The 21,049-nt window shown below is 48.8% G+C and overlaps 1 protein-coding gene across 3 annotated transcripts; it reads right to left on the minus strand.

The window, feature by feature from the left end:
* Positions 1-558: 558 nt before the first annotated feature.
* Positions 559-20,834, minus strand: ETHE1 (ETHE1 persulfide dioxygenase). Of its 3 annotated transcripts, none has more exons than XM_076071247.1 (8): positions 20,739-20,834; positions 17,002-17,282; positions 8,682-8,826; positions 7,316-7,464; positions 5,919-6,048; positions 5,151-5,240; positions 3,644-3,760; positions 559-2,203 (listed from the first exon to the last, which is right to left on the minus strand). In XM_076071247.1, the coding sequence occupies exons 2-8, from the start codon at positions 17,266-17,268 to the stop codon at positions 2,160-2,162; spliced, it is 942 nt and encodes a 313-aa protein (XP_075927362.1). In that variant the 5' UTR covers positions 17,269-17,282; positions 20,739-20,834; the 3' UTR covers positions 559-2,159. The 3 variants fall into 3 exon arrangements, with proteins under 3 accessions (XP_075927362.1, XP_032820367.1, XP_032820366.1); XM_032964476.2 differs by lacking the exon at positions 20,739-20,834 and adding an exon at positions 18,869-19,015; XM_032964475.2 differs by lacking the exon at positions 20,739-20,834 and having other exon boundaries at positions 17,002-17,417.
* Positions 20,835-21,049: the final 215 nt, after the last annotated feature.

The raw sequence follows: 21,049 nt of genomic DNA on the forward strand, positions 1-21,049 counted from the left end.
GAGGGGGCATCCAAATACGTAAATATTTTTTATATAGAGTCCGACATAAAATTTTTTTCTCAATTATAAAAAATATTCCAAATACAGACAGCCCTCGACTTACGAACACCCGCACTTATGAACCAGCTTCCATATAAAAGAATTGTTTAACATTGACTTAAAACGCAAACTCGCAAACTGAACCAAGTTAACTATTTTGTTCGGCAGTATTTGTTTTTACACTGTTAAATGCAAATTTACATTTCTTATTTATGAGTTGAACAATGCTGTCCTTGTTTGTTGAACAGTAACACATTTAAAAACACTGCCCATACAGGCATTTAAATACGGTACATTATGTTCCGATGTACGAACCATTCGACTTACGAACGGGCCACAGGAACGAATTGTGTTCGTAAGTCGATTACTCTCCATCCTGTATAATAAAATACCACAACTCAGGGTCTTGGGTTGGCGATTGCTCTCTTTGCATCCCCTTGAAACCGCTCTAAATTGCGAAGAATGCTCACTGTCACCGCACACCCAAAGCCACTTCCATAAAGCACACAACCACTAACATTTTCTTCTGACGTTTATTCATTAAAATTATCAGGCACACATGCAACATAAACTTATGTTATTAACGTTAGCTTCCTATGATGGAAATAATCGTTTGCTTTATTAAAACAGGTCACGTGAAGATTTCCCCAAATTATTTTTATCAACTGCAAACAAGAGGAGTAGCTCAGTATTCAAGTAAGAATGGTGTGTGTTGCAACCCCTACAAAAGATGGTATACTCCATGGCGGCACGACTTGAGCCACGAGTGTCAACCATTAGCCCCAGTTGATATGGAGTGTACCATGTATCGGGGTGTTCTGAACCAACTCAAAATGTAGCTACTGCTGTAACAAAACACACACACACATGTATTTTAAACCGAACCAAAGGAATCAGAAAAGTATAATAGATGAGCTAGTTTAAGGCTGTAATCCTATAAGGTAGAATGCTACCTGTCACCCATACAATATAATCTATAGCTTAAACCTCAACTGTATAATTTCCTTTATATTCCCGATAAAAAAATTATTTACAATTAACTTAGGATATGCAACATTCAGTGAGGAGAGCTGGGAATTTGGCTTGAGGCACACACGATATTTCATAGAATAACAGTCCTTACACGGGAGCTTTAACGCCAAACCGACCAATCAGCTCACACAATTGGGATAACAACAATCATCAGTCGGGGGGGGGGGGGGCACGCAAATGCGTACGTTGAATTTCGTTCACGTCGCCCCTTGAATCCGAAACCAAACATCGTCCCCTTAGAGAAACAAAAAAAATGCTGTAACAATTTTAAGGACAGCTCTCGGAGGCTTCATGGGAAACGCAGATGACATCGGAGAGAACCCTCTCCCGTCTTTCATTTCCATAAACCGACCAGTGCTGCCCCCCCCCCGCTCCAGTTGGAAATGGCACACTCCTCGGCAATGCACACAACAATGCTGCTGCACACGTTGATGCACCGTAAATCTGGCAATATTTACTCGACAACTTTAGGAACTTCACAAACTGCGTTGGCTTTTCAAAAGTCCTCTTTGATTGACACTTCCCCACAAGTCAAAACAGCGGCGGTGGATTGACCTTGCGGCCGTAACGCTGCGCCGAGAATACATTGTGTACTCCCGTGGTGGTGGTGGTTCGTGCCTTATGCCGATGATCGCGACTGCCAAGGCTGCCGAGGAGCGTTTTAAGAAATATCGAGTGAGAAATTAAGCGCTCCCTGGAGGCCTCGCTCCGCTGAGCTGTGGAGTGCGCACATATAAAGTAATTAAGCCAAAGCCTTTATGGAATGCGCCATTTCCTACATAGGGGTGAATTTTTAAATTCTCGCGGTCACCCTCTTTACACGATACTGTAATCCTGCCCACGCTGAAGAGCTCCATGGGATATAAAAAATCACTTACACCCAAGTCTTGACTACTAAAGCCATCATTATTACCCAATTGCCACACCGACAAAACTCCAACCCAGAAGGCACACACAATCAAACTCGCAGACTCGGAAGCGGACTGGAGCTTTCACGGGACATCTCGCGATTGCCAAACCACAAACGGATCCAGTGCGCCCTTTGTCCGTAACCAAGTTCCATCCGTGCAGCAGCCACTGTGGCGGCCTCAGTCCTGGATACCGCACAAGAGGTTTGCAGGAACTGCACGGTCTGTGGAAGACAGGAAAAAGAAACCTCAGTGTCGGGTTTTAAAGTCGGGTGCTGTGGCGGTGGCCACAAGTAATCTGGCAACTTGGAGGAAGAGTTAATGGGACACACACAGACAAAGCTCCCCCCGTATAGTCTTAAGAGACTGTTGAGGCAAGCGTTGTTAGCGAGCACCTATGAAGGCCGGAACGGCACACGAGGGGGTTGGTGGCCGGCACCACGCCTGGCCGCCTTTCCCTTCTGAGCGACGATGTTTACGCACCGCACCAGTTACTGATTTGAGGCCGAGTCGAGCTAGGGGAGACCCAGGACTGGTTCAGATAATCATCACTGATGTTGGCCGCGAGAGGGAATCGAACACGGACTGCCAGGTTCGAAGCGCGGCACGCTAACCGCACACACACATTTAGAGATGCAGCCAAAAGGAAACAGCGGTCCTAAAATACAAACGCAGGGCATTTTTAGGAGACAGTGCAGCAAGTAGGTTGCTGAAGGCTACCGGTAAAAGTGGAATTGAGTGCAGGCGTTTCTGCACGCACGCTGGTTTCCTCTGATTAACAGCCCTTTTTATCGATCCACTTCTGCGTGGGTCACAGGAATGATTTGACCACACTTCACCATGCTGGTCGGTGTGGGTTGGTGAGTGTGGAGAGGAAAGATGTGGGAGCGTAGTAGGGTACAACAACGGATTTTTTTCCTGCACTGCCCTCAGCTGCTTACAGCGTAGCCTTTCAATACCAGTTGTTGTCCTACCCCCGGTTGGCGATGTAGGGTGCTAACGAAGTTCAGCGTACACACAGCAGTTTTTTTTGCTGGCCGCTGGGAAATTTGGGCCCTTGGGCCTGTGGCGCTTATCTTATCTTAACGTAATTTACAGAGCGCCTTAACCAAGGCACTTTACAGAGAATTAAGAACGGTGCATATGAATGCAATGGCGGAGATGAGGTGAATAAAATAGATGAGAGGAAGCAATCGGCGAATCTGTGATGCGTGAATTCGGTGAAAGCGAAATTGATGACAGTAAATGATGATGAACGGATTGAATGAATGAGGAATGAGTGATAGCCACATCATGAGAATATGAAGAGGGAGCAGTAGCGGTGGTGGTTATGAGCGGGAGATTAAAGGGGGGGGGGGGGTCGTGGGGTGAGCAAGGAAACAATGAGCGAGTTGAGTGAGGAGCAGAAATCAGCGAGCGAAGGCGACTGCTTAATGTGGAGGGGGAGGTTTGTTCCAGCGAAGGGGGACGAGAAGAGAGAGCGACAGCGTGGATCGATCACAAGGAGCAGGAGGAGGAACAGAGAGAGAGAGACAGCAAAGATTTAGAGCGTCGAGGGGGCGAGAAGGCGACGCGTAGAAAGATTCAAGAGTGGCAAGACATCGTGGGGGCAACTGTGATTTGTAAAAAAATAAATAGACGCGACAGCGGGGAGCTGGCCTTACCGATCTGCTTGGGCTTGGGCAGGTTCAGGTTGTTCATGAGTTCCACGAACTGGGGCAGCGGCTTGGTGAAGCGAGGGTTAAACTTCTTCTCCTCTGCCACGGTGCTCATTGTCTGACCTTTTGGGGAGGGCAGCAAAAAAGGGAAGGGCAGGTCGATCAAGATGCCGTATGTGTGGATTGTGTGCGTGTGTGTGCGTGGCGCGGTCGTTCATCGGTCTTTGTTTTCAGATTCATCGCTCTATCGGTGCATCGTCAAAAGTGACGAATAAGTTGAAACATCGGCGCGCTGGCTGTAAGCGATCTGCTTGTTTGCAAAGGTAGTTACCAAACTGTTATAAAGTGTTGAGACTCATAAACGATGTTAAGGCTGGAAGAGGCTAATTATAGTTTAAGCAACCTCTACAAAACCAAAAGTCGAACCTTTCTTGCCATAATGTGTAAAAATTCCAGGCTTAGTGTCACCTAAAATGTAAGATCCTCACAGGATGTTAAAAAATTATTGCACATTTGTGAATTAGTGAAAGCATCTTATGAAGCCATGTATAATTAGAAAGTTTAAAACACATTTACAGAACTCATTTCAGTTTCTACTATGTTGAATTGCTGTGGCACAGCTGTTAACGAATACAACTTCTACTTTTATGTCAACTAATGTTGTTGTTTGTTTGTGCAGGCATCGGTTTCATGTCGCGTGAAAGTCCTCTACCCAAAGCATCATCAGGGGGGCCGGAGGGAGGTTAAGCCCCCTTCGCCTATGCCGAAGGTTCAGTTCCGCCCGAAATTCTTAGCCAATTCAGAATGTAATAATAGGGGTTTCTCCCTTTTTTCTGCCTATAAGAAAGCCGTCCCTTGGTGTGGACCAATCAGTTTCAAGGACAATGCATTTATTATCATAGTATGTTCTTTGTTTGCATTTTGACTGCAGGTATTGTGGTTAATGCAGACATGAATCCTTGTAAAAAAAAGGTTTAAGTTTTGTTGCCAGAAAAAAAGAGGAAAAACCCTATTATTATATTTTGGTACTGGCAAAGGAGGTCTAATGATGTAAATTCAGAATGTGTTGGTACAACATTTATGGCGTCACAGCCTTTCCTCCTTTACACGGGCTAAGGGGGCGGTGCGAGAGGTCGAGCAGAATGCACAACAGACACCACAAGACTACGTCACTACTCATTCTAATCCACGTTTAACGGTTATTGAGAGTTTGTTCAACATTGCTTAGAGTTTATTTAATAGTGACAGCGTCACCCCTCCGCCCCCCCCCCCCCCCCCCACTTTTTTTTCATTGCAACTCAACGCGAGCCGGCTACAAAACGCCAAACACGGGGTGGGGGGGGGGGGGGACAGAAACTCCGCGAACAGCAACCCCCGATTTCGGCACGCCAGGGCCAAATGAAGCCGGGGAAATTGGGCTCACTGCCCCACCCAGGTAGGGACCACGTGGGGGGGTTACATGAAGATATCCCCCACCTTCTTTACAACTGTGTGGTGCTAAAGGGCTGTGTACCCGTGTAGTCGTGGGCCGGGTAGAGGGCGCAGTCTCCAGGCAGAGAGAGGATCTTCTCGTGCACGGACTGGTACAGCTTCGTGGCGTCGCCTGCAACGGCACAGGATGATTCGTACACAATGAACGTAGCGCACATACTGCCCGAGTTCATGCCAGGGACCTGCCCTCGGTGGTGTGATGAACGCGTCATGGGATTGATGTCGACGTTTTCGAATGATATCAGATTCAATACACTTATAAATTGCGCACTGGTTTGGTATGTGACGACTTTGAATTTCAGATGTTCCGATCATTTATATCATGTAATAAATTAATGTGTCTCTGTGTTAGTAAACATCACTACACACCAATATGTGCGATTTGATGCATGAAACTCGAGCTTCAGAATACAATAATTGATGGATCGTTACGCTACTACATATAGAATGGATGTGTGGACGATTATCATACGAATATGAAAAATCTCAAAATTGGGCTGAGATATGAAATTTTATACAAGGCAAAAAAATCAATTTCAGATTAATCCGAAGTATGACATCAGAGGAAATGACGTACAAAAGTTGCGTGTCATGTGGCGTCGGACACGCTAAACGATTTCATCATCAAAAACAAGATATGAAATTTCCCCTTAAAAAACTCACCATTACCACCTCTCATCATCTATCTATAGATAGGCGGATGAGAAAATACAAACTGAACACAGTCCCCCAAGAAATTGGGAAGTGAAAGCCACTGCTCAAGGGGCAAGTGCGGCACACGGCAGCTCACCTTGTTGGAAGTCCGTGCGCCCGCAGCCCCGGATGAGCAAGGCATCCCCCGTGAATGCCATGCTGTGATCCGACAGCACGTAGGTGAGACAGCCGTCCGTGTGTCCTGGGGTCGAACGCACCTCCAGTGTCTGGGCGGGCAGACAGTCGTCATTTTATTCTAAGTCGTAGCCTTGCGTCTTCATTCAACGAAAGCCCGTGGGATTTTAGTCGAGAGTCTTCAACCACACCGGTCCATGCGGGTTGGGGGAAGGGGACGGTGCCCAGAACTGGTACAGATGGCCACTTGGCACTCGTGCCAGCAGCGGCCAGGAATCAAACGCTGGTAGCGCGGTTCTTAGCAGTGCTAATCTAGCCAGATTTTGTATTTACAGTAAAACCTTGGTCTGCGAGTGTTTTGCAAGACGAGCAAATTTTTTAAATAAATATTAATTTGATAAACGAGCGAGGTCTTGCAATACGAGTAGTAGTACGTGTACGCTTTGTCTGCCGAGCGTCACGTGATCACAACTGATGTACGAGTGCATGGGATTACAAACACGTTTCCGGAACGAATTATGCTCGCAATCCAAGGTTTTACTGTATTTAAAGTCTCAGTCTAATCAACGACAGCCTATAGGATTTCAGTCAAGTCTTAAGTCTGTTGATTTCGTGTGGTCACTCTCGTTAGTCTCGTCAACTAAAGCAGTCAAACGTTTGTATCGCTGTTAGCCATCACATTAGGTTTGGTGCTGTACTTAATTTGGCAGAACTCCAACTGAGAATTATCGGTCCCACTGGCATATGATGAACACGAACATCTCAGTGGCAGAATGGGTGGGAGAGCGCTGTCCTCGACTGCGTGGCACAGAGGTCACTGGAAGGGATCTCAGAGGTAGATCTGTGATATCCACTTCCGTGGGCCACTATCCAACATGCAAGGGTTGCACTGCGAGGCGAGAGATCTGAACGGAAACGTTGTCTCATCACGTGACGTCAATAACACAGAATCAAAATAAAAAATATATTTTAAATAGATGTGGGTGCTGCATACACATTTGTGGGTAATGCAGATAGACAAACGGGCATTTCATACGGAAATAGGCATTCAATATGCAGTATATCTATGCATCAGCATCATGCCTTTGTGACACCTTGTGGCAATTTAGAAAGTAACAGAGAAAACACTCACGTAAGCTTTTTTGACACTGAAAACAATGACACAAGGCACCGATAGACAACGTAGCAGCCTGGGAGGCATTTATGAACGCATTCTGTCGTAAAATTTAAATGTCTTTTTGTAGAAATTGACGGGAAGAAAAATAAAACCTAAACATCGCTGAGCAAATTAGAATTTTCGCTTAAATGAAGCGCCGCCACAAGCGGCAACACACGGACTTGCACACACAGCATACGTACAAACTTCCCAAACTTGATGGTGTCGCCCTCCTTGATGTGAATGTCGGCGATCGCTCCGCTCTGGCCGGAGATGATGCTCTTGCAGCCGGACAGCTTCTTCTTGAGCATCCCCGTGCCGGTCACATGGTCCGCGTGGCAGTGAGTGTTTGCTGAATGGAGCCGAACACACAAAGGACAAAGACCCCCCCACCCCCCGTATAGCATTAACAAACTGTAGGGACACAAGTGCTGCTAAGAGAGCACCTATGAAGGCCGGAAGGACACACGATGGGGTGGGTTGGCCAGCGCCACGCCAGACCGGTTCGTCTCCCTAGAAGCGATGCTTACACACCACAACAGGTAGTCATTTAAGGCTGAGTCGACCTAGGGGAGGCCCAGGACCAGTTCAAATAATCGTCATCGGTGTTGGCCGTGAGTGGGAATCGAACTCATGCCGCCGGATTCATAGTGCGGTGCGCTAACCACTGCACTACTGCCGAGCACACACATGCATGCACGCACACACCGTCAACCAGGAAGATACATTTTTTTATTCTCCATTTCCTGTTTTCCTCGCTGTTTTTCTCAGAACTATGTTCTAACGGCGCTATAAGTGTGCCACGTGACGAGAGGAAGACAGTTTTACCGACACGCACAATTAACGTACCGCGAGCATAGGAATCCGTTTTTAACCGACGAATCAATGCATCGCTATCAACCTCATACAGGTTTTCCCCTCGCTTGATGCGGGTTCGGGTCTGTGCAATTTCGCGTATATGCGGCTGACCCTATTTCTACCCAAAAATTCATTGTAGGTGGTTTGAATTCACCCCTATGCAGCTATGCGGTCGCACGTGGGACGGCATCGTGTTTGCTGCATGTAGACTCGGCAGGCAGCTGTCTCGTGTGGTTTCGCTTTCTGTGCCCCTTTTCTTCGAACACATCTACTACCGCATAAAGCGAAGGAAACATGGACAGCCAACTCTCAATATTCCAGGGTAATGGAGGGAAGGGGATGCCCCAAAGAAAACAAAAATACAAATTGTAAAGCATGCGACTTGGGCAATAAAACATGATCGTTTACTTACATAGTATGGGTAAGGATGACAATTGTGTGCCGCATTTGTTTCTTAAAGTAATCAGCCACCGGCGTGACGAGCGAGAAGCAGCTAATAATGGAACCCGGACAAAATCCCATGCGGAACAGGGGGAGATCATACAAACTCCACAGAGAAAGGGCACCCGAGTCGGGACTCGAACCCAGAGGGGGCTTTGTTGCTGCGAGGCTCAAGTTTTCGTTTGTCTACAGTGCAACCGCACCTCGAGACGCCATGCGGGGGAGGGCGGGTGCGTGCGCCGTGGTGTGCACGTGCACGTGTGGCCGTACCGGCGTACACCAGCTTCACTCCGATCTCGTTGATGATGCGCAGGTCTCTGTCGACGGTCTCCAGCACGGGGTCGATCAGCACGGCCTCGCGGCTGTCCGCGTCCGCCAGCAGGTAGGTGTACGTGGAGCTCACGTGCTCAAACAGCTGTGGGTGGACGGAGCACGCGCAAAAAACGCACGCACGCACACACACGTAAATAAACAACACATTTATATAATGCTTAAGGGGTTTGTTTTGGGTTACATCGCGTAAATATAAATGTTAACCCAACATCACCTGCAAAAGGCAGTAGCACAGTGGTTAGCGTACTGCTCTACGAAAATCCGGTGAGCGGCGTGTGATAATGTAGAGTGCTGTACTGTTATATTGTTAACTGTATATGTATTTGAACCGGTCCTGGCTCCCCACCCGCCTTAACTAACCTGCATTGACCACAGTGGTGAAGTATGGTCGATCAATCCCCACAACTGACACTTTGTGAGGAGGTCTTCATCCAGTCGTGGATTCACTTTATAATTATTGTTATATTATTCTGAAGTTATCAAGACCATGACGGAGGCTATACACGAAACAATGGATTTGTATAGTATTTTAACAACACAATTAATATCGTGTGCCTTTTGGCGTCATCTGGTCCAACACCATGTGAGACTGGGCTCTAAGAAAAGCTGTCTCTGGTGTGGACCATATCAATTTCAAGGACAGTGCATACATTCAAGACTTGGTTCGAAGCTTTCATGACTGCAGGAATTACTCTGATTTTTTCGGTAAAGTCACGTATAAATAAGAAATAATAAAATAACATAATAGCGTACGACGTTTCGGTTGCAACACAAGCAGCCATCATCAGGTACAGAAGAGCTAAATTTATGAAAGAGGGGAAACACATAACCCCGTATGTATATACAGACACCCAAGTAGGGGGAACTAACACAGACACAACAGGGGGCACAGAGAGACAAGTATATCCAACAGACAGGGTTTAGCAAAATTTGGAAACCATATAAAGCAACACAGACTGTCGGTCAAAACACAATTAACGCATAGTCCAGTTGATTAAGCTATTTCAAAGATTGCTAAATTGCAAGTTAAGTATGAAATTTAAAATACAGACCGTATACACACACATAGACATTCAAGTAGAGCGAACCAGCACAGGGGACAAGTACACAGTGAAGTCGCCTTAAATAGGCAGAGAAGGTAAGGCTGAGAGACAATGGGACAAATTAGCATGAGGTATGCATGGAGCAAAGTGGGGCACGGCAGCAAACACTCGGAAGCACCAAGGCCCACACACAGGCAGAGACAGCACAGAGACACAAATCAAAGCCAAGACAGAAAGGCAGATACACAAGCAGAGACAACACAAAGACAACACAAGACAACACAAAGACAGACACAAAGATACAGACCTTATACGTCGTACGCTATTATGTTATTTTATTATTTCTTATTTATACGTGACTTTACCGAATAAACCAAAGAGTGCATACATTATCAGAGCTGTTTTTTCTTTGCATTCTGACCGCAGGTATTGTGGTTAATGCAAACATGATTCCTTGTAAAACGGTGTCAGTTTTGTTGCCAGAAAAGGGTAAAAAAAACCCTATTATTAACACAATTAATGCACTGTCATGTGGCCTAAGCCATCACTCCAAACAAATACCAAAGAGCGTTCGCAAATCTTAACAAACAAAAAGCCACTTTGAAAAATCTTACATACAATGAGAGCCAGCAGATACTGCACTCTTCGATAGCGTGCAAAATGCATTAACAGTAAGGCCGCCTGTCATATAGGCTGACCCTTGAGAACCATCCGAGACCGACTGTGGGCTGGATTTTAACACCCTGACACGGCATGAGTGAGCACAAATTGCACTCAACGTGTTTGAAAGTGAACCCCTGCATCACTGCGTTAAGTTTCGTCAGTTGCAACCACGTGACGTCAACATTGTTCATTCACACGCAAGCAAAGCAGCCACACATGCAGACTTGGAAAAATCTCGCCCGCATGGATAGCATCTGCACACTCACGGTCCATTCAGATAACAGGTTCTATCTGCGTCCTCCACACGGAAACGTAAACCAAGAAAAACACACAAATTCTGAACAGACTTCTCTGAACGAGCTAGTTCAGAGGAGTCTGTCTCTATAACACACCGTGTCAACAACCCATACGGTTTACCCGTAATCTTCTACAGGGAAATTTAGCTCGGGTCCATACGGCGTACAGCCGTTTCAATACGGGCAAAACATGTTTTTTCTCTATTTGTTTGTGTTTCTCCCTTGTGATGGGACTTTGTAGGATGAACTTTGAGATCTATAATAATAATAAAGTCCGAATTGGTCTGTGAAAAGGTAGGTACTGATAAGGGGAAGACAGGTTTGCTACGCTGTAAGGGGTGTACAGATGCTGTGTTACAGCAGGCCAAGGACAAGTTGCAATCAACTCATTACTCCATTTGGTGGCAGCGCCAATCTTGTAAGCACAAGGCTAATAATGAAGGTGAAAAGTTTCATGCACGAAAGTAGAGCCTGTGACACCACTAACAAGGTGCACCTCTGGAAAGGAATTCTTGCCTTCTCTCTTGCCCCCTCTTCGTTCAGATACGAAATGTGTGTATTGGTTCAAAACAAAGACGTCAGAAAAAGATGAGGAAAAGAAAGTGGTGGTGGATTAAATTTACCCCGGCGAGCAATACATCACTGTGAACATTTCTACCAACCACAAAGCCTAAAAAGCCAGCAATGAAGTGTGAAAACACACTGCAGTAAAACTTGGATTCATCATCGCGTCTAAATGTAACCGTATTTCAAGACGCGGTAGAAAAAAAGTGTTTTGTTTGTTTTATAAAGAAATCAATACAGTCATAGACAGGAGATGGGCTTTAGCCTCGACTTGAAGTGGGGCAGACTATCAACAGTACCGACAGCTAAGGGGAAGGGAATTGCAGACTATAGAGACAGCAGAAGAGAAAGAGCGACCTCCCACTGAGCGAAACTTGACTGGCAGCTTCGACAACAGGCCTAGTTTGCTGGAGTTGAGAGTGCTGAGAGGAGAGAGGTGGGCACATTGCTCATGTACCAAGTTGCCAAATATATATTGCTAGAGTTAAACTTCGACTGTGTTACACTTCGGACAAGATTCTTAGACCTCTTGACCTTGTTTGAAGTAAAACATGAGCAACAACAAAAATCGGTGAACAATTTGGTCATGATTTAGGGTTAGGATGAGGAAAGCATGCACGATAGATTTTTTTTCTTGAAACACCAAAGCGAGTCAAAGCGGGGCATTCCAACGAGAAAAATAAAGTAATAGTGTGCATGCAATAAAATGACGGTAAAATGTGTCCACAAGTCACTGAAAAATGTCAACGTCAAGTTTGCCGACCAATTTGTGCATTTGGTGGGCATGGGTTTGGGTGCCACAACAATAATCATCGTGCAAGGACTTCACAAATTATTGAACACATTTTCTAAACGTCCTATCATGAACCGACTCCATAAAGTCAGGCTTTGCCAAAGTACGTACAAGACCCCGACTGAAAATATGACTGCTATCTCTGCATGTTTAACACCCCTTTAGAATCACAAAACTGTGATAACAACACACTTGAGAATCAATGACCCCATCAGCTGATTTGTTTTGGAATTTCAAGAATTCCTTTTGATCGGCATACACAATAATTCCATCTCAAATGCCCTGGGAATGACATGATGGGGCAAAAAAAGGACCGAGTGATAAGATTCACCCCGAAATGATATCCTAGTAAAATATTTACTCTAAAACAGGTCGGCAAACAATCCACACACACTGCAAGGGGCGATGTGTCCGTGCGAACCATCATCGGCACAAAAAAACACTGGCGCTGACAACACCGGCTGCTGGACTCAACGTTTTCCAATTGTCCACACGACGATAAACCAGAGGTAAAAGGCCACAATAACCCCATGTCGTCCCTGTAAAGCATCCAAACCGGGCATGTTTTTTTTAATGAATGCTCAATGTTCAATGCTACCGATAACTATCTATGTCCAGTTTAGTTTCGGTGTATTGTTCAAAACACCAAAACTATTGTAAAAAAAAAAATGTTTTTACACCCGTTGAAGATGTAAAAATAATAAAAATATCACGACGTTTCGATTGCTTGTGTTGCGATCGAAACATCGTGAAATTTTTTAAAATTATTTTTACATCTACGTGGCTTTACCGAAACACCCAAAGAATGTGAATTCCTGCAGTCACGAAAGCTTTAAGTCAAGATGTAAAACTTCATTTTTTTCAGGCCACTGCAAAGAACACGTGCAAAAAGGCTTTGTACAATTTTCAATCAAGCACATTATTGCGTAAATGGCATTCCGCCTCTTGACAATTTAATGTAAAACTACTGAAGTCTAAAAATACCAGCTCTCTGTTAACATGGCATAGCATTAAATTACAGTTCATAAGAGTTTGCTTACATATACAGTATCTGAATGAAAAAAGCTGTCTTTGCCACTCGATGCTTGCTCCTGTTGTGGTAAATTGCTTAAACGTTAAATTTAAATTGATGATCTGTCAACTGTTAAAGTGTCCCAGGGTTCTTGGAACCACGCAGTGTTCTGTACAATCTCTAAGTCAGTAAATTTTGCTCCATTTCTCTGCTATAAAGAAGGGCCAATGCCCAAAACGTCAGCCACCTGTTTTTTTTGCCCTGTAATGACAGTGTTAATAATGAATGTGGCCACAGTATAAACAATTGACAACCTACACACGTTTTAACTGAATACCACATTACATGAAACAGAAAAGTTTGTACTTTTAGCGGTGAGGCATTCAATGTGTACAAGCTGGGTAATGCCACTTCGAATCTCGCATTGCATTTACTGTATTTGCATAGACAATTTTTTCATGAATGTATGCAGACTCATGGCCTATTTATTCTGGTGAATAATTGAGGGCATCAATAGGCTAGGAGGACCCTAAATTGTCACACGCTGCACGCACAACCACACACAGAATGCCAAACATGTCATTCAGTGGCCCTGGCTGAAACAGGTTTTGAAGAGTGTTCAACACGTGTTGTCGATTGTGAATGGAATTTCGAACATTCCTAGGTTACCTGTTCACCATGACCTATGCGTAAAAAGGTGCAAAGTGCAGCCCCGCAATTACCTGCTCAAGCCACTGCCGGCAGAAGGACCTCCGCTAGAGGGAGAGCTCGAGAGAAGCCCTCTCGGAGGCTATTTTGGCCTACTCTTTCACACCGGTTAGACGTCTTGGAAGACGTGACATACGTGTGTATTACTATACAAGGCACCTCTAAACAAATGATTACAACAGTTAAACACGCACTTTTTACTTCCAAGCTGGTGGTGCAGTCTCAGCAAAGTACTTGTTTTAACTTTGACAAATCCACAAGTGAAGATGATGAAGATTGAGTCAACCTATACCAGCATCGCATTGCTAGATCTGACAACTGGGGGAGGGAGGGGGCTGCTACTCTGCCAAGTGAACCACACGAAAGATAAACGATGAATCATCGTGCTAATATCTGCTGTGGGGCGCAGAGCCCGTGGTGAACAATTTCACATGTACAGTACTGCATGTACATGTAACACGAATGAAACTATACACAGTAACAACTGCAACAACAAAATCCCTGTTGCCACGGTATTTGTTCATACTGGGTGAACCTTAAGTCAACTTTCAACGCTCAATGTACATAGACCACTCATCACCTGTCAAAAGGCAAGTCCTTGTGGAAGGTTGGGCTGGCTTTATTTCCCACTGCGCCAGGCTAGGTGCACGCCGAGTCCCACGTGTGCCACGCGCACACACACACACACAACACATATTCTCCAGGATTTCACAGCGCTCGTGCCAGGCTAGGTGCACTACAAAAAAAATCGAAGTGCGTCCCAGACACATCCCCGTAACACGTACTCAACCTGTTGAGCGTGACTCCTGGCATGGCTCCCACTTGTCGCGCGTGCCAGGCTAGGTGCACTTCAAATCCGTACACGAATGACAAGCACACTCGCTCACAAATCACCCAGCTCACCTCGCGATATACGAGTCCCTAATGTGCAATGGGTGTGTCCCTCGCCGGTGAAGTGTCACACACACACACCGTGAAACAAACACACACACCGTGAAACACACACCGTGAAACACACACACAGTGATACACACACCGTGACACACACATACAGAGACACACACACCGTGATACACATACACACACACAGTGATACACACACACCGTGAAACACACACACACCGTGAAACACACACACACAGTGATACACACACACACAGTGATACACACACACAGTGATACACACACACCGTGATGCACACACACACAGTGATACACACACCATGATACACACACACCGTGACACACACACCGTGAAACACACACACACCGTGAAACACACACACACCGTGAAACACACACACCGTGACACACACACACCGTGACACACACACACCGTGACACACACACCATGATACACACACACCATGATACACACACCGTGACACACACACCGTGACACACACATACAGAGACACACACACCATGATACACACACCGTGATACACACACACACACCGTGATACACACACACCGTAATACACACACACCGTGATACACACACACACCGTGACACACACATACACCATGATACACATACACACCGTGACACACACTGTGACACACACACCGTGACACACACACACACCGTGATACACATACACACCGTGACACACACCGTGACACGCACACACATACACCATGACACGTACACACCGTGACACACACTGACACACACAACAAAAACCGCCATTCGCCACTAAGTGGCGGTGACGTCACCACGACGCTTGTGACGCTTGTAGCACGGTGTGTGTGTGTAGCACGGTGTGTGTGTGTAGCACGGTGTGTGTGTGTAGCACGGTGTGTGTGTGTGTAGCACGGTGTGTGTGTGTAGCACGGTGTGTGTGTGTAGCACGGTGTGTGTGTGTAGCACGGTGTGTGTGTGTGTAGCACGGTGTGTGTGTGTAGCACGGGGTGTGTGTGTGTATCACTGTGTGTGTGTATCACTGTGTGTGTGTATCACTGTGTGTGTATGTATCACGGTGTGTGTGTGTAGCACGGTGTGTGTGTGTGTAGCACGGTGTGTGTGTGTGTGTGTAGCACTGTGTGTGAGTGTATCACTGTGTGTGTGTGTATCACTGTGTGTGTGTATCACGGTGTGTGTGTGTGTATCACGGTGTGTGTATCACGGTTTGTGTGTGTATCACGGTGTGTGTGTATCACGGTGTGTGTGTATCACTGTGTGTGTGTGTGTATCACGGTGTGTGTGTGTATCACGGTGTGTGTGTATCACGGTGTGTGTGTGTAGCACGGTGTGTGTGTGAGTAGCACGGTGTGTGTGTGAGTAGCACGGTGTGTGTGTGTGCAGCACGGTGTGTGTGTGTGTATCACGGTGTGTGTGTATCACTGTGTGTGTGTATCACTGTGTGTGTGTATCACGGTGTGTGTGTGTGTATCACGGTGTGTGTGTAGCACGGTGTGTGTGTGTATATCACGGTGTGTGTGTAGCACGGTGTGTGTGTGTGTATCACTGTGTGTGTGTGTGTGTATCACTGTGTGTGTGTAGCACGGTGTGTGTGTGTATCACTGTGTGTGTATCACTGTGTGTGTGTGTGTATCACTGTGTGTGTGTATCACGCTGTGTGTGTATCACTGTGTGTGTGTATCACGGTGTGTGTGTATCACGGTGTGTGTGTGTATCACGGTGTGTGTGTGTGTATCACGGTGTGTGTGTGTGTATCACGGTGTGTGTGTGTGTAGCACGGTGTGTGTGTGTATCACGGTGTGTGTGTGTATCACGGTTTGTGTGTGTATCACGGTGTGTATGTGTGTGTATCACTGTGTGGGTGTGTGTATCACTGTGTGTGTGTGTGTATCACTGTGTGTGTGTATCACGGTGTGTGTATCACGGTGTGTGTATCACGGTTTGTGTGTGTATCACGGTGTGTGTGTGTGTAGCACGGTGTGTGTGTGTGTAGCACGGTGTGTGTGTAGCACGGTGTGTGTGTGTGTATCACTGTGTGTGTGTATCACTGTGTGTGTGTATCACTGTGTGTGTGTATCACGGTGTGTGTCAGGCCAATGCCAGACGGGCCTGGCCTGATACACACACACACCGTGATACAAACACACCGTGATACACACACACACACACCGTGATACACACACACACACCGTGATACACAGACACCGTGATACGCCCACCAACATTGAACTGAAAGCCATCGCCACAACTCGCCTGGCGAAAGATGAGTCCCTCCGGGGGCGGCATGGCTCCCACGGCAGCGGCGTGGCTGCTGAACCGGAGCGAGCCCCACCCGGGGAGCCGCAGCCGCAGGGGCGGGCGGGCGACCGCCGAGGCGAAGGCGGCAGCGGCAGGGGCAGCGGCAGGGCAGCGGCCCGAGGCGGTGGTGGCGGTGGTGGTGCCGCACAGCAGCAGCCCGTGGAGACGCCTGCACGAAGGCGCACCTCTGGCCGTGGCCCTGAACAATCTTGTCGTCTGCATTTAAGCGGCGTTATCTGCAACACGCGACGCGGAATGAGTAAACAAATTTGTAGTTTTTTTCTGGTTCCGCCGCGAGAAGGAGGAAGAGGAGGAGGAAGGGAGCGCTGTTCGCCTACGGCGGGGCGAGAACAGGCGGGTGCCTGGGCGTGGATCTTTATGGCTTAATGACCCCCCCCCACACCCCGAGACACCCCCACCAACACCCAGAGACACCCCCACCAACACCCACCCAGAGACACCCCCACCAACACCCAGAGACACCCCCACCAACACCCACCCCGAGACCCCCCCCACACTCAGAGACACCCCCACCAACACCCCGAGACACCCCCACCAACACCCACCCCGAGACCCCCCCCCCACACTCAGAGACACCCCCACCAACACCCACACCCAGAGACACCCCCCCACACCCAGAGACACCCCACCAACACCCCGAGACACCCCCCACACCCAGAGACACCAACACCCAGAGACACCCCACCAACACCCCGAGACACCCCCCACACCCAGAGACACCAACACCCAGAGACACCCCACCAACACCCCGAGACCCCCCCCACCACCCGGAGACACCCCCACCAACACCCCGAGACCCCCCCCCCCACTACCCAGAGACACCCCAACCAACACCCACCCAGAGACACTCCCCCCACACCCAGAGACACCCCCACCAACACCCCGAGACCACCCCCCCCCCCACACTCAGAGACACCCCCACCAACACCCACCCAGAGACACCCCCCCACACCCAGAGACACCCCACCAACACCCACCCAGAGACACCCCCACCACCACCCAGAGACACCCCCACCAACACCCACCCAGAGACACCCCCCCCCACACCCAGAGACACCCCCACCAACACCCACCCAGAGACACCCCCCCCACACCCAGAGACACCCCACCAACACCCACCCAGAGACACCCCCACCACCACCCAGAGACACCCCCACCAACACCCACCCAGAGACACCCCCCCCCCACACCCAGAGACACCCCCACCAACACCCACCCAGAGACACCCCCCCCCACACCCAGAGACACCCCACCAACACCCAGAGACACCAACACCCAGAGACACCCCCCCACATCCAGAGACACCCCCACCAACACCCAGAGACACCTCCCCACATCCAGAGACACCCCCACCAACACCCAGAGACACCCCCCCCCCACATCCAGAGACACCCCCACCAACACCCCGAGACCCCCCACCAACACCCCGAGACCCCCCCCACTCCCCTCGGGCAATATCCCAGCCCTCCCCCTCCTCTGTCCCCCAACTATCCCACAGTGACCCCCTCCCCGCCCTCCACAACCACGAGCTGCCCAGGCCTCTCCACTGCCCAACCTTCGCCCCTTCACTTTACAGCTGACACCCCCCACACCCCCCACACCCCCTTCCCCTCCCTGACCGTGCCCTAGCTGCCCAGCCCTGCCCTTTGTACCCCCCTTTACTGCCCTGTACATTCCCACTCCTCTCCCACCCCCAACTCGCCTCCCCCCACCCTACAGACCCCCCCCCCCCAATCCAGACAGACGAGGCAGCCCTTCCCAATAACACCCCCCCACACTCACTCCCACCAGCTCAATTCACCTTGCACGAGGCCTTCTACACAGCACGGCGTCCCACGTGGACACGGGCAAGCACAATGGTGAGCCCCAAGTGCCCGGTCATCCCACTTTAAACCAACCTAGCCCCCTCCCTTTAGTCCTCCAGCTGTCCAATCCGATTCCTTTCCTCCCTCTAACATCAACAACAAAGACTTTCCCTCTAGTCCAGCCTCCCACGACTCCCCACTTCTAGGGCCCCTGTCATTCCCTAACCCCCCCCCCCCCACTATATCCTTACATATTCCCTCCTCCCCCATCTCCTACCCCCAACACAACGCTGACAGTCCACGCGTCGTGCAGGGGCATTGCGCAGGGCTCTCAGCCTGCGCCCCTACTGACTTCCTGCTGCGAGGGTGGACCGTGCGAGCTCGCAAACCATGTCGGAGCCACGAGTCCACCCCTGCGCGTCGATTTGGTTTCTTGGCGTGACTCCGATTCATCCGTCTGTGCTGTCCCGCGTACCAAACGGCACTTGTGCTGTCCCGTGTACTCAACGGCACTTGTGCTGTCCCGTGTACCAAACGGCACTTGTGCTGTCCCGTGTACCAAACGGCACTTGTGCTGTCCCGCGTACGCAACGGCACTTGTGCTGTCCCGTGTACTCAAAGGCACTTGTGCTGTTCCGTGTACTCAACGGCACTTGTGCTGTCCCGTGTACTCAACGGCACTTGTGCTGTTCCGTGTACTCAACGGCACTTGTGCTGTTCCGTGTACTCAACGGCACTTGTGCTGTCCCGTGTACGCAACGACACTTGTGCTGTCCCGCGTACCAAACGGTTACTGCGTTGCTGCTGTACGTGGATGCGGTGGTGGAGCGGTTAGCGCTACGAACCCGGCGACCCGAGTTCGATTCGCGTTCACGACTAATCGCGCACCGGTGACGATTATCTGAACCCTGTCCTTTGGTGACCTTACCGAGGTCGGCTCGGCGTTTTATTGAGCGCCTGGTGCGACGCGAAAGCATCAGCACCGGGGAGACAAAGGTGGCCGAGCTTGGTGCTAGGGTCGCCCCCAGCCAACCCCTCCCTGGCTAACAGCACTTGCCCCAACAGTCTGTTAAGGCTGTACGGGCAGATCTTCGTTATACGGGACTACGGCAAGCTGTGCCGTCTGCTGTATTATATCGCGTACCGTGCTGGTGCAGCATACTTGAACGGAATTAAAATGTGAATTCATTGCGTCTTGACTGTGACTAGGGGGGTGGGCAGGGGGCAACTTAATAAAATGGAACGCAAACTTTAAAGTGCGCACGGGTGCACCAAATTTGGAATGGCAACAGACCGGAGGAAGTGGACCGGGTTTGAACTTGAACAGCAACACGCGGGTTAAAACCATAAAACCTCAAACATTTGTTTTATTACCAGTGTAAGGGCCACTGAGCTGTATGGCTCTTTTTTCAGAAGCGACCTGTCCATCACAAATGATGAAAAGCTCAAAGAAGTGGCTTTTCACGCGGAAAATGTATAGCAACCAAATCCTCTAAAACACGTGTTGATTCGAAATGTTCAAGGAACTAGGAGAAAAATCCACGCGACCACGGGTGAGAGACTTATGCAAACTCCAAATATACAGCAGCAGCAGGCATCGTCAGGATCTGGATCGAACCCACGACCTCCTGTACACCAGGCGAGGTAGTTAACATCTCCTAGCCACCGTGGTTAAGAGACTCTAGGTTGATTTGAGAAAGGGACGCATCGATAGAATTCAGCCGGCGGTCGAGACTCTCTACACGCCTCGCTACGTACGGTGCGAAAGAAGTTCAACAATACATTACGGAGTGGTAGCCAAATGCGGCATAAAACGCGCCTCTTTACACATCGACATCTACGGTGGAGACGGAGCAATGTAATCACCTCTCGTGCGAAGAACTCGATAGATTGTTGGCATCAGGAGGCCTGAAATCCAGCGGTGGATAGATGACGTCCCATTATGATTTTGGAACGCGCGATTCCATACGTTAATCGATACAGAGGAATCACTGAATCATAACCACCCCCCCTCCGCCTCCACCCCCCCTCCGCCTCCACCCGCACACACCATGAGAGCCCAGCATGTGGTCACGTCCACAGAGCCATATGCGGGTAGGAGGGGGTGCGGTCGCATGTGAATATGCGATGCCCATTGGCTGGCTGTCATAGCAATGATGCCCGCCCACGTGAATATT

Source organism: Petromyzon marinus, chromosome 32 (assembly GCF_048934315.1).
Source record: "Petromyzon marinus isolate PM22_M1 ecotype Great Lakes invasive population chromosome 32, UKy_Petmar_22M1.pri1.0, whole genome shotgun sequence".
NCBI classification, from domain to species: domain Eukaryota; kingdom Metazoa; phylum Chordata; class Hyperoartia; order Petromyzontiformes; family Petromyzontidae; genus Petromyzon; species Petromyzon marinus.

What these genes read in the sequence shown, in the direction of transcription:
- ETHE1 (XM_076071247.1), bottom strand. Translation starts at nt 17,268, where the DNA reads ATGCAGACGACAAGATTGTTCAGGGCCACGGCCAGAGGTGCGCCTTCG. An exon ending in GCGCACGGACTTCCAACAAG is followed by an intron (nt 5,241 to 5,918) that starts GTGAGCTGCCGT and finishes GTGCCGTTGCAG; the next exon opens with GCGACGCCACGAAGCTGTAC. An exon ending in GCCCAAGCCCAAGCAGATCG is followed by an intron (nt 2,204 to 3,643) that starts GTAAGGCCAGCT and finishes TGTCTTCCACAG; the next exon opens with ACCGTGCAGTTCCTGCAAAC.